The 14,473-nt window shown below is 37.5% G+C and overlaps 1 protein-coding gene across 4 annotated transcripts in view; it reads right to left on the bottom strand.

Annotated features, from left to right (window-relative positions):
• TNPO1 (transportin 1) overlaps positions 1-14,473 on the bottom strand; it is an 87,231-nt gene that overhangs the window by 13,685 nt on the left and 59,073 nt on the right. For all 4 annotated transcript variants that reach the window (XM_059916560.1, XM_059916558.1, XM_059916561.1 and 1 more), the window contains exons 10-18: positions 12,731-12,791; positions 11,793-11,961; positions 6,435-6,587; positions 5,475-5,700; positions 3,177-3,348; positions 1,994-2,080; positions 730-837; positions 439-597; positions 271-358 (exon numbers count right to left, since the gene is read on the bottom strand). In XM_059916560.1, the coding sequence (XP_059772543.1) occupies positions 271-358; positions 439-597; positions 730-837; positions 1,994-2,080; positions 3,177-3,348; positions 5,475-5,700; positions 6,435-6,587; positions 11,793-11,961; positions 12,731-12,791 (1,223 nt within the window). The remainder of the gene's footprint in view (positions 1-270; positions 359-438; positions 598-729; positions 838-1,993; positions 2,081-3,176; positions 3,349-5,474; positions 5,701-6,434; positions 6,588-11,792; positions 11,962-12,730; positions 12,792-14,473) is intronic.

Raw genomic sequence — 14,473 nt, 5'->3', positions numbered from 1 at the left:
TGGGCATGTCCTTTACTCTAAAGTAATACTTCTCCAACTTCTCTCCAGTCACATGAACGCCTAACGAGCTGCTGAAGTGATGGTGAATTCAAAGAAACAAGGAACAGGGAGGGGTTCCCATCCTGACTGCTTGAATCAGAGCAGCTCTAACCAGTAAAATGTACACTTATAAATGTTGGGATTTCATGGTATTTCAGTTTAATAATGTAAACCATAGCTGATGAAAAATAATGTTAAAAATCACATCACAGCAATAGAAAATATTCATACCTATACAAGGCTTAACATGCTGAAAGCAAGCTTTTGTCAGATCACCTAACAGGGCGAAGGAACTCTGTCGAACCTCTGGCATTTTATCCTGCAAGAAAGAAGAAGAAATTAACCCCAATGTGACACAGAGAACCAGGTTTCAATTCATTTCAATTTAATAAGTCTCACCTGCATGCACTGATACATTAGTGTTAGAATGTTACTTCGGGCTACTAGCTGTTCAATGTTGCCTCCAAGTCCTTCAGCCAGGCCACTGAGTAAATCAAGAGCCACTATCATAAAATCTTTATCTGGAGCCTCATACTGATCTGGTTGAGCATTGTTCAGCTGAAATTAAGACACAATTTTTTGAAAACTTAACTTTGAATCAATTAAAAAGTTTGTATACATTATGCCTATCCTTAGAAAAATGTTTATGATATGGCAAGAAGGGAGAGATATAAAAATTTTTAAAAATACCATTGCTTGTGCAAGAGTCTTCTGTACTAGGTTTACACAACGCTGATACACAGGTTCACAGTATGGAAGGAAGCCAGACTGCAGGGCTGTGGCAACTGAAGATAGGCACTAGAAAGGATAACGCAGATGTGTAAAACTTCTAGGTATAATGGAGATTATGATAAATGCTTCAAAGTGTACTCAGTAAGAACCTGGTCACTTATGAGCCTGTTCTACTAGTCTATAGCATAGCAGATTTACCTTTTCAAACCTCTCCTTTGGATGCCATTCATTGCTGTTAAGTTTACTAGCTGGTCAGGGGAGGTTTCCTCAAAAAAATGTAAAGGTTTCTATAATGAACATTATCTTTCAGAAACAGATTTAAGTATTATGTATTCCTATTTTTTCCTCAAATGTAAGAGAGACATTTATTTATCCTCCCATTCTGGTCAATACTGTGGGTGGACTTTACTGGGCACATTCTGAGCCCCTGCCTGGAAGTAAATATATCTAGTCATAATAATTCTTCTTGTTTTGTTGGGCCCAGGATTAGCCATTGCTCTGTCACAGAAGTTTTTACTTTGCTGGTTAGGGACAATCCATGGCAGAAGTGGTGACCCCTGAATGACAGGGGGAACAAGAATGACTGAACTGGCTCTACCAATATCAATTCGTCTAGGTTTAAGCTACCACATTTGAGAATGTATTCAGTTATTTAAAGAGCATATACATTTTTTTTTTGGTTAAAAAAAGCATTTAAGTACACAAGAAAACAAAACTTCAAACTAGAGAGAAAAGGTATAAAGTGAAGTCCCTCCCATCAGAGTCCCAATGCTACTTCACATATATATGAGTATATGTATGTATAAACAACAGATAATATATAAAAGAATTTATGTCAATTATGACATGGCTATATATCCATATAAAGAAATAGTTAAATAGAGATGGACATATATATGCTGATATGGAAAGATCTCCAAGATAATTTACTATCAATTAAGTAGAGCAGGCTAGAAAACATACAATTCAATCCATTGTCTACTTAAAAAAAAAAAAAGCGTAACACATCCATTACACTTTTTCTGTTTCACAGTATTTCTGTGAAAACAGAAAATTTTAGATGTACCATAATTAAAGTTAGGGGAAGTTACATATTTATTCAGCATTTTAACAGAAATGGTTCAGAATGTAAATTAACACTTACCACATATACCCATTTTAGATTTGAACACGTGTTTTCTGATGAAACACAGTTTAACTAAATGTTACCAGCTTAGCATACCTCAAGTAAAGGGAAGAGATCTTTATCTTCATCCTTTAACATGTTCCATTTCTGGATCAGTGGAGGCATTAGCATCTGAATATATTCCTAATTACAACGATGAAAAACACATAAAGCTCCACTACCATATGTAAACTAGTCCATTTTGAGTCTATGAAAATTAAAATCCATTTACAGTAATTGTGTAAAATTATTACTGAAAGAATTTTAAGACTCATTCTTTGACTGAATTTTTTTTTAGACCTGGGGCCTGTGACATGTAATGACTCCTGCTGTGCAGTAGGTTATAAATGACAGGTAAACTTATTAAGGACATTTGCAGAAAAAAATTCATAATCATTTAAATGTTCTTACTAAAATGGAAGAATTCACGCAACCAAGTCAATAAACATAGTAATCATGTAAACAGGAGCACAGATTCTAAATGGTCTAATCTAAGATATTAGGAATCCCCCCACCAAACAAAACCAAAACAACCAACATCAAAGCAAACCCACAAACAAGTGCACTGCACCAAGTTTTAAGTATAACTTATAAACACAGACAATTTCTTATGATGTTTCAGAGAGTAATCATAAACATGAAATCTATTCTTCAGCAGGGAATTTCGAGCTATATTAAAATTCTAATATTACTTAAATCCTATTTAAACAAATTAAATTCCACCCATCTCTTCAATTCTTAATACTACTAGAGACAGAGTCTGGCTTCCTAGCCACACTTCTGTACCACTATTTAGCATTTTAATCTATTACCCTAATTTTTAACTATTTTACCTTAGTGTATTCCTCATACTTGTAAGTTCCAGTGAGAAAACACAGATGTTTAGATGTGGTACTCTAAAGCTAGTGTTTATTAAGTGAGACACAAAACTACTTGGAATTAAGTAAAAGCTGAAATCCAGAGTATAAAACCTTTATCCTTTTCATTTAGTCACTCTAAAAAGTGTTGGTGCATTCATGTGATATGCTCCTGTAATCTTCACACCCTGCACATATTTTTTTCAAATACTACTTAAAAGGTGAATACACTTGCTGTCTTTTTCAGCTCTACATTCTTAAAGCAGCAAACACTAAGTGTTCACATCTCCCCAAACACGTTAATTTTCAAATATGTTAACCTATTGATTGTAACTATGCTTTATATTTAATTTTTTCCTTAACAGTTCATCATAGGTACTTACAGGTTTGTTTAAGTGATGTCCTACTGAATCTGCTAATGTTCCTATGGCATCATAAAGAATGAGCAGGTTTTTATGCTGGTATTTACTAAATGCAAAGACCAAGGTATCAAGTATATAAGCAAGGTAAGGAACAAGTTCTGTACAAGCCTCCTCTTCCAGGGTAGCAAAGGCACTATAATTTAAAAAGAGAGATCACTGTTGTAGAAAAGAAACAGTTCACAATAGAGACAGGAATCTAAGTCTACAGTTTATAGAATACCTATTACACTTTACATGCATATCTCCTTACCGTACCACACCAGATGCTTATTTTTAACCATTTCTTTCCCATTCCTTATGCTGTCACTTACGGGCATGTGCTTAACTACAATGGTAAAATCTAAAACTATTGTTGGTTCATTCAACAATTTATTTGGTGTTTACTATTTATTTAGTGACTGAGTGCTGGGAACATAGCAATGAACAAAACAATGTCCCCATTCTCGGGGGGTTTACATTCCAGTGATGTTCCAGATTAATGAAATCAGAATTGACACTGTTAAATGATAGAAACATTTTTTTAACACTTAGGATGTTTGAGATGTATGAGAACATAGCAGTATGACGATCTCTCAAATGTTTCTCTTAGTGGGAGGGGGAAATGGGGTGCTGGAGGTCAAAGGGCACAAATTTTCAGTTACAAGAATAAATTCTAAGTGGCGGGGTTGGTGGGGGTAGTGGGATGAATTGGGAGATTGGGATTGACATATACACACTAATATGTATAAAATAGATAACTAATAACCTGCTGTATAAAAAAAAAATTCAAAAAAAAAGAAAAAAAGGAATAAATTCTAAGGATCTAATGTACAGTATGGTGACTATAGTTAACAAAGCACTGTATACCTGAAAGTTGCTGAGTAGATCTTAAGCATTCTCACAGAAAAAAGAGTTACCCATGTTAACTATAGGATCTTGATCTTGGTAACTGTTCTACCATGCTTATGTATATCAAAATCAACATGTGGTACACATTAAGTATACGCAATTATTTTTGTCAATTATTCCTCAGTAAAGTTTAAAAAATTTTCTCTAGGCACCACACTATACATTAGAATGCACAGTGCATTTGTTATTATAAATTTGTTTATATGCAGCTTATTTTTTAGGACAAATACACAAGAAACGAACAAACTCTAGGACCTCAGGGCAATTACTTCAATTTATACCTAAATGTGTCTCGACTTTAAGGTGTATCTGGCCCTTCGTTTGTAAAATTAAGGTTATTTTCTTCTGTTCTAGCCAGGTAGGAATTTCCTAAAATGATAGGCTTAAGCCATTTGTTAACTGAAGTCTTATTCATTAACATTGAGCTATATCTATTTCCTTCATGGCACTTTCCACAAATTATAATTATATAGTTGTTCAGTATGCCCTACTAGCCTGTAAATTTTAAGACGCAGAGACTGTAAGCTCGGCATTTAATATATGCCTAACAATTAGTAGGGAACTAAAAAAAAACCTTGCTGAATGAATAATCTACAGGAAACCAAGCATAATCGGTATCCTCCCTCTGCTTGAAAAAATATTGAGTGCTATTAATCACCAAAGCTCCCTTGTTTAACTTTCTTTCACATCATTACGAATTAGGACTCTTCCAGACATTTTTGCTTCAGATCTGGTAAAGTCCAGCTACACTGAAATTTACTTTCCTCTCTTTCAACAGCTATTTCTTCTTATTAACAAAGTCAACAGTAAAAGCAATTCTATTTGAAAAATTAAGAATTATAAACATTAAGTGGCAAGCCTTTTTAGAACATGAAGGTTTGCTCCAGAAAACAGAAATGCTGGTAGTAATGAAACTAACTGCTGATCTGATGTAAGAACAGAGGCAGCCCCAAATGCAACTGACAGAGTTGCTACTGGAGTTGAATCACTATGTGGCAACTTAGTTATCGTAGTTGACCTGTCGCCTAATAATGTCACTCTGCTCAAACTTTTTTATTCCTTCAAGAGTAGGACCCTTGCCACTTCCACTCCAGATATCTGTGTGGGAATTAGGGTGAAAGATAATGCTACTGTTAAAGCCACTAAGAAAAAAAAAACGTGAAGAAACAGCAAATATGGATGTCTAGGTAGAGTCTCATTTGGATTTATAAAACCATCAGGTTTTATAAATCAGGTTGCAAGATACAGATAACAAAAACCCCATTAGTGGTTTAATATCAACATTCCAACACAAGTTTGAAAATTAAGTTTCTCCCTGAAATACTCACACTCCCTTCTCCCACAATGAACATTTTGTTATGAATGTCTCACCTGCAGGCAGCTTCTTGTACTCTCTTGTTGCTATCCAGGATACGCTTTAGCAGTTCTGTCATTAGTGGCTTCAGGTACGTGTCTGGGGGCTGGCTAACTACCCAGTGTGCATAGCGGCTAAGAGTCCAGCACGTTATGGAACGCACAAGGGCCTTTTTATCAGAGAGGCACTGAATAAGGTGAGGAATGAGCTCAGGTAGGTATGGAATCATGCCCTGCATGCAACCTAGGAAAAAAACCCACAGAACTATTTCAGGAAGTGCTGAAATTTGGTTAAAACAAAATTATTTCAGTTGAATACTAAACTGATACGTGCATCCATGAAACACATTCAGATCATCTCCATTCCAATAAATATATTGCACTAATCTGTTCCAAAATTATTTTAAAGAAATAACTGAAATGAGCGCTAACTGCTCTTTAAGTATCTTTCAGTAGGGTTAGGAAAGCGCATTTTACTTCTGCTACAGAAATTATGGCTTTCAAAAATGCCTGTAAAATGCTTCAATTTCTTGTAGATAGATGTTTACAGCTAGGACAGAATAATAATCCTTTATAGAGGATGAAGACACTTGACTTATGTTTCTTACACTTACCTATGGAAGTTATTTTTCTAGCAACAGGGATGCTTCTGACATCAGAATCCTCTCATTCTGTTCTCTTTATTATAACAAAAGCATTTGCAAAATATCTGGCTGGGGTTATAAGTAAGTCTATGGTTGTTTAATAATAATTAACTAGCTCAAAGTAAAAACTTATCCTAAGATGGCTTTTAGACTCAAGTATCGTTTTTAAGGTTAATGTGGATCATAGTCTTATCTACCTCAATAGTCTTATTAGCAACACAAGACAACAAAGTACGTGAACAGTTTCTGCTTACAGAGTAACAAGTCCTTAAAGTAGCCTAGACACATTAGCACCTATTGAGGACTTTACAGTTCAAGTTTGATTTAGACTTACCTTCAGCAATTGCTCCTAAAACCAAGATGCCTGATTCTTTAACAACCCATTCATGATGAAAAAGTAATTCTTTCAAAAGGGGCAAAATATGTGGCAAAAGCTCATCACGATACACATTTGCAAGAACATCTAGGGCAGCCGCAGAACATTTTCCTATGGAAATATTTAATTCAAAGACATTACATTAACTTCCATTATCATTTCGTTATATATCTATAAATCTGTATCTATATAGAGATAAAATTTGTTGTATGTACAACACTTTATTTTTACCTCTACAAAGTTTTAAAGAATTCAATTAAATAGGAGGTAGTCTGTCACAGGAAAAAAATTCTATTGACAAGAATACTTTATGACCAAGAATTAGCAAACTAATTATGAAGATATTTTATCCTGTATACGACTGCCTTTTTTTTTTTTTTTTAAATAAAGCTGTTACGTTGGCCAGAAATAACACCTTACTCATCAAAAGGGTCTTACTTATACTGTATGTAGATCCATTCATATGAATATTATACTGCCAGGAAACAGAATGAAATATTTAGGTACTGACACAGGATGAGTTGCATGATATATGGAAAAAAATCAGCAGAGTACATATGATCTGATTTCACTTCTGGAAAATCAGCCTCCCCTGCTAAAAAGAAGACACAGGCATACCTCAGATATTGCAGGTTCAGTTCTAGACCACCACAACAAAGTGAGTCAACTGAACTTTTTGGTTTCCTAGTGCATGTAAAAGTTATGTTCACACTATGCTGTAGTCTACTGAAGTGTGTAATAGCTTTATGTCTATAAACCATGTACATACCTTAACTAAAATATACTTTATAGCTAAAAAATGCTAAGCATTATCTGAGCCTTCGAAAAGCTGTAATCTTTCTGTGGAGGGTCTGGCCTTGATGGTGGTGGTTGCTGAAGGCTGAGGTGGCTATAAGCAATTTCCTAAATAAGACAACAGTGAAGTTCGCTGCATCAACTGACTCTTCCTCTCATGAACGATTTCTCTGTAGCACACAGTGCTGTTTGATAGCATTTTACGCAATAGAACTTCTTTCAAAATTGGAATCAATCCTCTCAAACACTCCTGCTGCTTCATCAACCAACACTGTCATATTCTAAATCCTCAGTTGTCATTTCAACAATCTTCACAGCATCTTCACCAGGAGTAGATTCCATCTCAAGAAAAAGCAGTTTCTTTGCTCACCCGTAAGAAGCAATTCCTCATCCATTAAAGTTTTCTCATGAGATGCAGCAATGCAGTCACATCTTCCGGCTCCACTTCTAGTTCTTTTGCTATTTCCACAACATCTGCAGTTACCTTCTCCACTGAAGTCTTGAACCCCCAAAGAAGAATCAACTTCTTCCAAACTCCTGTTAATGTAATGCTGATATTTTGATCTCTTTCCGTGAATCACAAATTTTTTTTTTTTTAATTTTCATTTATTTTATTTATGGCTGTGTTGGGTCTTCGTTTCTATGCGAGGGCTTTCTCTAGTTGTGGCAAGCGGGGGCCACTCTTCATCGCGGTGCGCGGGCCTCTCACTATCGCGGCCTCTCTTGTTGAGGAGCACAGGCTCCAGACGCGCAGGCTCAGTAATTGTGGCTCACAGGCCCAGCTGCTCCGCGGCATGTGGGATCTTCCCGGACCAGGGCTCGAACCCGTGTCCCCTGCGTTGGCAGGCAGATTCTCAACCACTGCGCCACCAGGGAAGCCCCCACAAATGTTTTTAATGGCATCTAGAATGGTGAATCCTTTCCAGAAGGTTTTCCATTTACGCTGCCCAGATCCTTCAGAGGAATCACTACCTATGGCAACTATAGCCTTACAACGTGTGTTTCTTAAATAATAAGACTTGAAATTACTCCTTGTTCCATGGACCGCAGAATCGATGCTGTGTTAGCAGATGTGAAAAAAACATGAACCTCACTGTACATCTCTGCCTGAGCTCTTGGGTGGCCAGGTACTTTGTCGATGAGCAGTAATGTTTTTAAAGAAATCATTTTTTCTGAGCAGTAGGTGTCAAGAGTAGGCTTAAAATATGCAGTAAACCTTGTCATAAACAAATGTGCTATCATCTAGGCTTTCTTGTTCCATTTATAGAGCACAGAGTAGATTTAGTGTAATTCTCAAGGACTCTAGGATTTTCGGGATGGTAGATGAGCACTGGCTTCAACTTAAAAGTCACCAGCTGCATCAGCCCCTAACAAGAATCAGCCTGCCCTTTGAAGCCAGGCACTGACTTCTACTCTCTAGCTATGAAAGTCTTAGATGGCATCTTCTTCCAACAGAAGGCTCTTTTGTCTACATTGAAAATCTGTTGTTTTGTGCAGCCACCTTCATTAATTATCTTAGTCAGATCCTCTAGATAACTTGCTGCAGCTTCTACATCAGCATTTGCTGTTTCACCTTGCGTTTTTATGTTATGGAGATATAAAGACTTTCTTCCTTAAACCTCAAGAACCAACCTCTTCTTCTGCAGCTTCCTCGCCTCTCTCAGCTTTCACAGAATTGAAGAGAGTTAGGGCTTTGCTCTGGACTAGGTTTGGCTTAAGGGAATGTTGTGGCTGGTTAACCACAAAAACTTTCTCCTTATCAGCATTCAAGCTGTTTTGCTTTCTTATCATTTGTGTGTTCACTGGAGTAGCACTTTTAATTTCCTTCAAGAACTTTTCTTTTGCTCACAACTTGGCTAACTGGCACAAGAGGCCTGGCTTCCGGCCTACTGCAGTTTCTACATGCCTTCCTCACTAAGCTTAATCATTTCTTTTAATTAATTCGTTGATTATTTTTTTGGCTGCGTTGGGTCTTCGTTGCTGCACGCAGGCTTTCTCTAGTTGCGGTGAGCAGGGGCTACTTCATTGTGGTGCGCAGGCTTCAGGAGCCGCAGTTCGCGGGCTCTGTAGTTGTGGCGCACGGGCTTAGTTGCTCCGTGGCATGTGGGATCTTCCCAGACCAGGGCTCGAACCCGTGTCCCCTGGATTGGCAGGCAGATTCTTAACCACTGCGCCATCAGGGAAGTCCCAGCTTAATCATTTCTAACTCTTGATTTAAAGTGAGAGACATGCAACTCTTCCTTTCACTTGAACACTTAGAGACCGTTGAAGGGTTATTAATTGGTCTAATTTCAATATTGTTGTGTCTCAGAGAACAGGGACACTCAAGGAGAGGGAGAGAGATGGGGAATGGCTTGTGGGTGGACCAGTCAGAACACACACAACATTTACTAATTAGTAAGTTTGCCGTCTTATATGAGCATGGTTCACGCAGCCCCAAAACAATTACAACAGTAACATCAAAGATCACTCATCACAGATTGCCCTAACAAATATAATAACAAAAAAGCTTGCAATATTCCAAGAATTACCAAAATGTGACAGCGTCACAAAGTGAGTAAATGCTGTTGGAAAAATGGCTCCAACAGACTTGATCAGTGCAGCGTTGCTACGAACCTTCACTTTATAAAAAATGCAGTTATCTATGAAGTGCAAGAAAGCGAAGCGAAACAAAAGGAGGTCAGCCCGTACACCCGTTTTTCTGTATCTGCACAGAAAAATTTCCGGAAGAACATAAAGATGGGTGGGATGTGAAAAGGAAGTATTTCCCCCCACCCAATTCAACACACATTATTATTTTTGCAGTTATCTACATTAAATCTTAATGCATGCTCCCCACCAACCTTAAAGTAGGGATACACTGGGAGGTAATTCTGTGGTAGTAATGAAGACCTTGGGTTCTCTTGTTGTGTGAGATTTGGGTTCCAAAACTACATGTGCCACCAGTACTAGCTAAGCTAACCTTGGGAAGTTTCTCTTTTTGCAGTATCTTTACCTACCCAAGGCTGTTGTAAAGATTAAATGTGACAGGCATACAAAGTCCTTGGCCTAGGGCTGGGCACGTTAGTCACTCTAATGAACCGTTAGTTATAGGAAACTAAATGGGCAGTAATCAGCATTATTCCAAATAATTTACACAGTTCAGGCTGATGATTCATGTCCTTAATTGCTCTATCAGTTAGTTACTAGAAATCTCAACCCTCTGAATCACAGCGTGGTTCTTAACTGGGGGTGATTTTGTGTCCCAAGGAACATTTGGCAATGTCTCGAGACACTGCTGGTTGTCACAATTTTGTGTGTGTTCTCCCCCCACCTCCTGCGCTACTGCCATTTACTGGGCAGGGATCAGGGCTGCTGCTCAAAATCCTATAATGGACAGGATGACCTCACAACAAAGAAGTACACGGCCCAAAACGTGAAATGTGCTGTGAGCTAGAGCAGCAAGATTTAAAAACCAGCATGCAAGCAAAAGCAAAACATAGGTGTCTAGATTCTCCCCAGAGTTATCTAATTAGTATGTGGCCCAGAATGCAGGCTTAACATATGATGTGGATTTGCAGGTAAGGTTGAAAACCAAGATTTTAAAAAGCATATTTGTAAGTCTGAATATGACAAAAGCAATTTATATCATTTTGGAAAACTGCATGATAATCAACCAATTTTCATGCAAATTATCACACAAAAAAATAAGTTTATGTTAGGAAAACAGGAAAAGCTGTGGTCAATGTTTCTATTTCACAGTATCAACCAAAATATATACCCCTTTGAGAAATGACAGTGTGAGATAAAGTCTTTTTAAGGAATAAAATGACAAGTAAATGAAGAGCAGAGCCGTCAGGAAAACACAAAAACAAACCCACAATAAGATTATCACTTCGCATCCAGAATGGCTATAACAGAAAAAGACACCCAAAAAGGCAGGCATGTGGAGAACCTGGAGCCCTAAGACACTGCTGGGGGGAATGTAAATGGTGGAGCCACTCTGAAAAACAGCCTGGTAATACCTCAAAAGGTTAAACATAAAGTTACCATATGACCCAGTAATCCTACTCCTGGGTATATACCCAAGAGAACTGAAAACTTACGTTTACACATCAAACTTTACACAACTGTTCACAGCATCATTACTCACAATAGCCAAAGGGGGGAAACAAAATGTCCATCAAATGATGAACAGATAAGTCAGTCACAAAGGATCACTTTTTGTATAATTCCATTTGTAGGAAATGTCCAGACAGTTCCTAGAGACAGAATATAGACTGGTCGTTGCTTAAGGCTGGGGAACTGGAAGAAAATGGGAGTGACTACTAATGGGTACGGGGTTTCTTTTCGGGGTGATAAAAATGTTCCAAAATTTACTGTGGTGATGGTTGCACAACTCTGTGAATACACTAAAAGCCACTCAACTGTATCCTTTTGTATGGTATGTGAATTGTATGATATGAGGGCACTGTATGTGAATTATTTCTCAACAAAACTGTTATCAAAGCTGGCGACTGTGCTTCTCCCTCTCTGACTTACTTAGATTCCAGTCAGAAATTGTATCATCATCATCAATTTCATCGTCATCATCATCTTCCTCTTCAATTCCATCTTCATCATGCTGCTGAGCCACTGTCCTTGATCGATGAAAACGTGGCCTTATGTCCTGTTCACTATCAGGAATTGTTTCATCTTCTTCAACATCACCCTGTATATTTTTTTTAAAGGAAAATTTTGGTTATATTCATTATAAGCTAATATGTATATCAGTAAAAAAAATGAGAATATTCAGAGATGGGATTATGCACATTATTCTGAAATACAGTTGACTCTTGAATGATATGGGTTGGAACTGTGCGGGTCCACTAACATGCAGATTTTTTTCCAATAAATGAAGTCTTAACACTACTACATAATGCATGGTTGGCTGAATCTGCAGATATGGAACCATGGACATGGAGGGCCAAATGTAAAGTTATACAGGGATTTTTGACTGCGCTGAAGGTCGATGCTGCTAACATCCCATTTTCAAGGGTCAACTGTATACCTCTTCATTAAGAGCCACTCCCCTGGGCAGAAAATAGTTCTTTGTGAAGGGGAGAATAGGCTATCACATAACCCATGTTAGATATCAGGCACTTTCAACCACATTATATGGTTTCCCACCAGCTGGTATAATCTAGAGTATCTGAATCACGATCAGAACATATTTAACATATTTTAAAATAAACTCCAAACAATCTGTATTAACAGGAAATGGATGCAAACTCTATTAGAGTCACCGCCTAGTTAGTTCCAATTAAGCTAGAATCGATCACCACCCAAATTCATTATCTTTGAACTCCGTAGCATATTATATAACAGAAAGCCTATTTACATAGGGCCTAATCTAAATAAATGTTCTGTTAGTCAAATTTAAAGATCTACTAAGTCAATAAAAATAATCTTCCCTATTCATCAGGAAATAGTTTCCTTACCTTAAGTAGGATGATATCTATATCTGAGTACTTCATGCCATTCACTAACACAGGAATCAACCTATAAAGAAATGAATTCATGAAACAAAGATCTAAAGATCTCGAAGTCTTAACAACCTCAGGAATACTAATAATACCAATAAAACAATATTGCCTTATAGCATGTTCTTTGTCTGCCCTTCTCAAATGATGAGTACTCCCAATATGTATCTCAGGCCTTTTAAATACTCATGCATGGGATCTACTGGATGGAATCTTAGTGGGAATAAGATAGCTTATCAAGAGTGCTTAAAAATAAAAATAATTTTTTTTTCAATTTTTTCCCTAAGAATTTATCCCAAATATATGAACGAATATTCCCAATTTTTAAAGACCGATGTTCCCTGATGCAAGAACAAGAACAATGGAAACAATCTAAATGTCCATCATTAAGGGCTTGGTTAAAAATAAATTACAGTTGGGAATTCCCTGGCAGTCCAGCAGTTACAACTCTGCGCTTTCACTGCTAGGGCCCAGTGTTCAATCCCTGGTCTGGGAACTAAGACCCTGCAAGGATCTTATTTTTGGATGCAGCACAGCCAAAAACAAACAAACAAACAAATTAAGTAAAGTTGAAAAAACAAAAAGCCCTCTAGGTGTAAAACACATAAAGCACATTTCCATTTAAGATAAAAATGAGATTCCTAGCCACAGCAATCAGAGAAGAAAAAGAAATAAAGGAATCCAAAATGGAAAAGAAGTAAAGCTGTCACTGCAGATGACATGACACTCTACATAGAAAATCCTAAAGATGCTACTAGAAAACTACTAGAGCTCATCAATGAATCTGGGTAAAGTTGCAGTATACAAAATTAATACACAGAAATCTCTTGAATTCCTATACACTAACAATGAAAGATCAGAAAGAGAAATTAAGGAAACAATCCCATTTACCATCGCATCAAAAAGAATAAAATACCTAGCAATAAACCTACCTAAGGAGGCAAAAGACCTGTACTCAGAAAACTATAAGATACGGATGAAAGAAATCAAAGATGACACAAACAGATGGAGAGATATACCGTGTTCTTGGATTGGAAGAATCACTAGTGTCAAAATGACTATACTACCCAAAGCAATCTACAGATTCAATGCAATCCCTATCAAATTACCGATAACATTTTTCACAGAACTAGAACAAACACTTTTACAGTTTGTATGGAAACACAAAAGACCCCAAACAGCCAAAGCAATCTTGAGAAAGAAAAATGGAGCTGGAGGAATCACGCTCTCTGACTTCAGACTATACTACAATGCTACAGTAATAAAAACAGCATGGGGCTTCCCTGGTCACTCAGTGGTTGAGAATCTGCCTGCCAATGCAGGGGATACGGGTTCGAGCCCTGGTCTGGGAAGATCCCACATGTCACGGAGCAACTGGGCCCAGGAGCCACAATTACTGAGCCTGCGTGTCTGGAGCCTGTGCTCTGCAACAAGAGAGGCTGCGATAGTGAGAGGCCCGCGCACCACGATGAAGAGTGGCCCCCGCCTGCCACAACTAGAGAAAGCCCTCGCACAGAAACGAAGACCCAACACAGCCATAAATAAATAAATAAATTTTAAAATGGTCCACATCAAAAAATAAAAAACCAAAACAAACAAACAAAAAAACAGTATGGTACTGGCACAAATACAGAAAAATAGATCAATGGAACAGGATAAAAGTCCAGAGATAAAACCACGCACCTATGGTCACCTAATTCA

Source organism: Balaenoptera ricei, chromosome 3 (assembly GCF_028023285.1).
Source record: "Balaenoptera ricei isolate mBalRic1 chromosome 3, mBalRic1.hap2, whole genome shotgun sequence".
NCBI lineage: Eukaryota > Metazoa > Chordata > Mammalia > Artiodactyla > Balaenopteridae > Balaenoptera > Balaenoptera ricei.
This window is presented reverse-complemented; position numbering and strand designations above follow the sequence as displayed.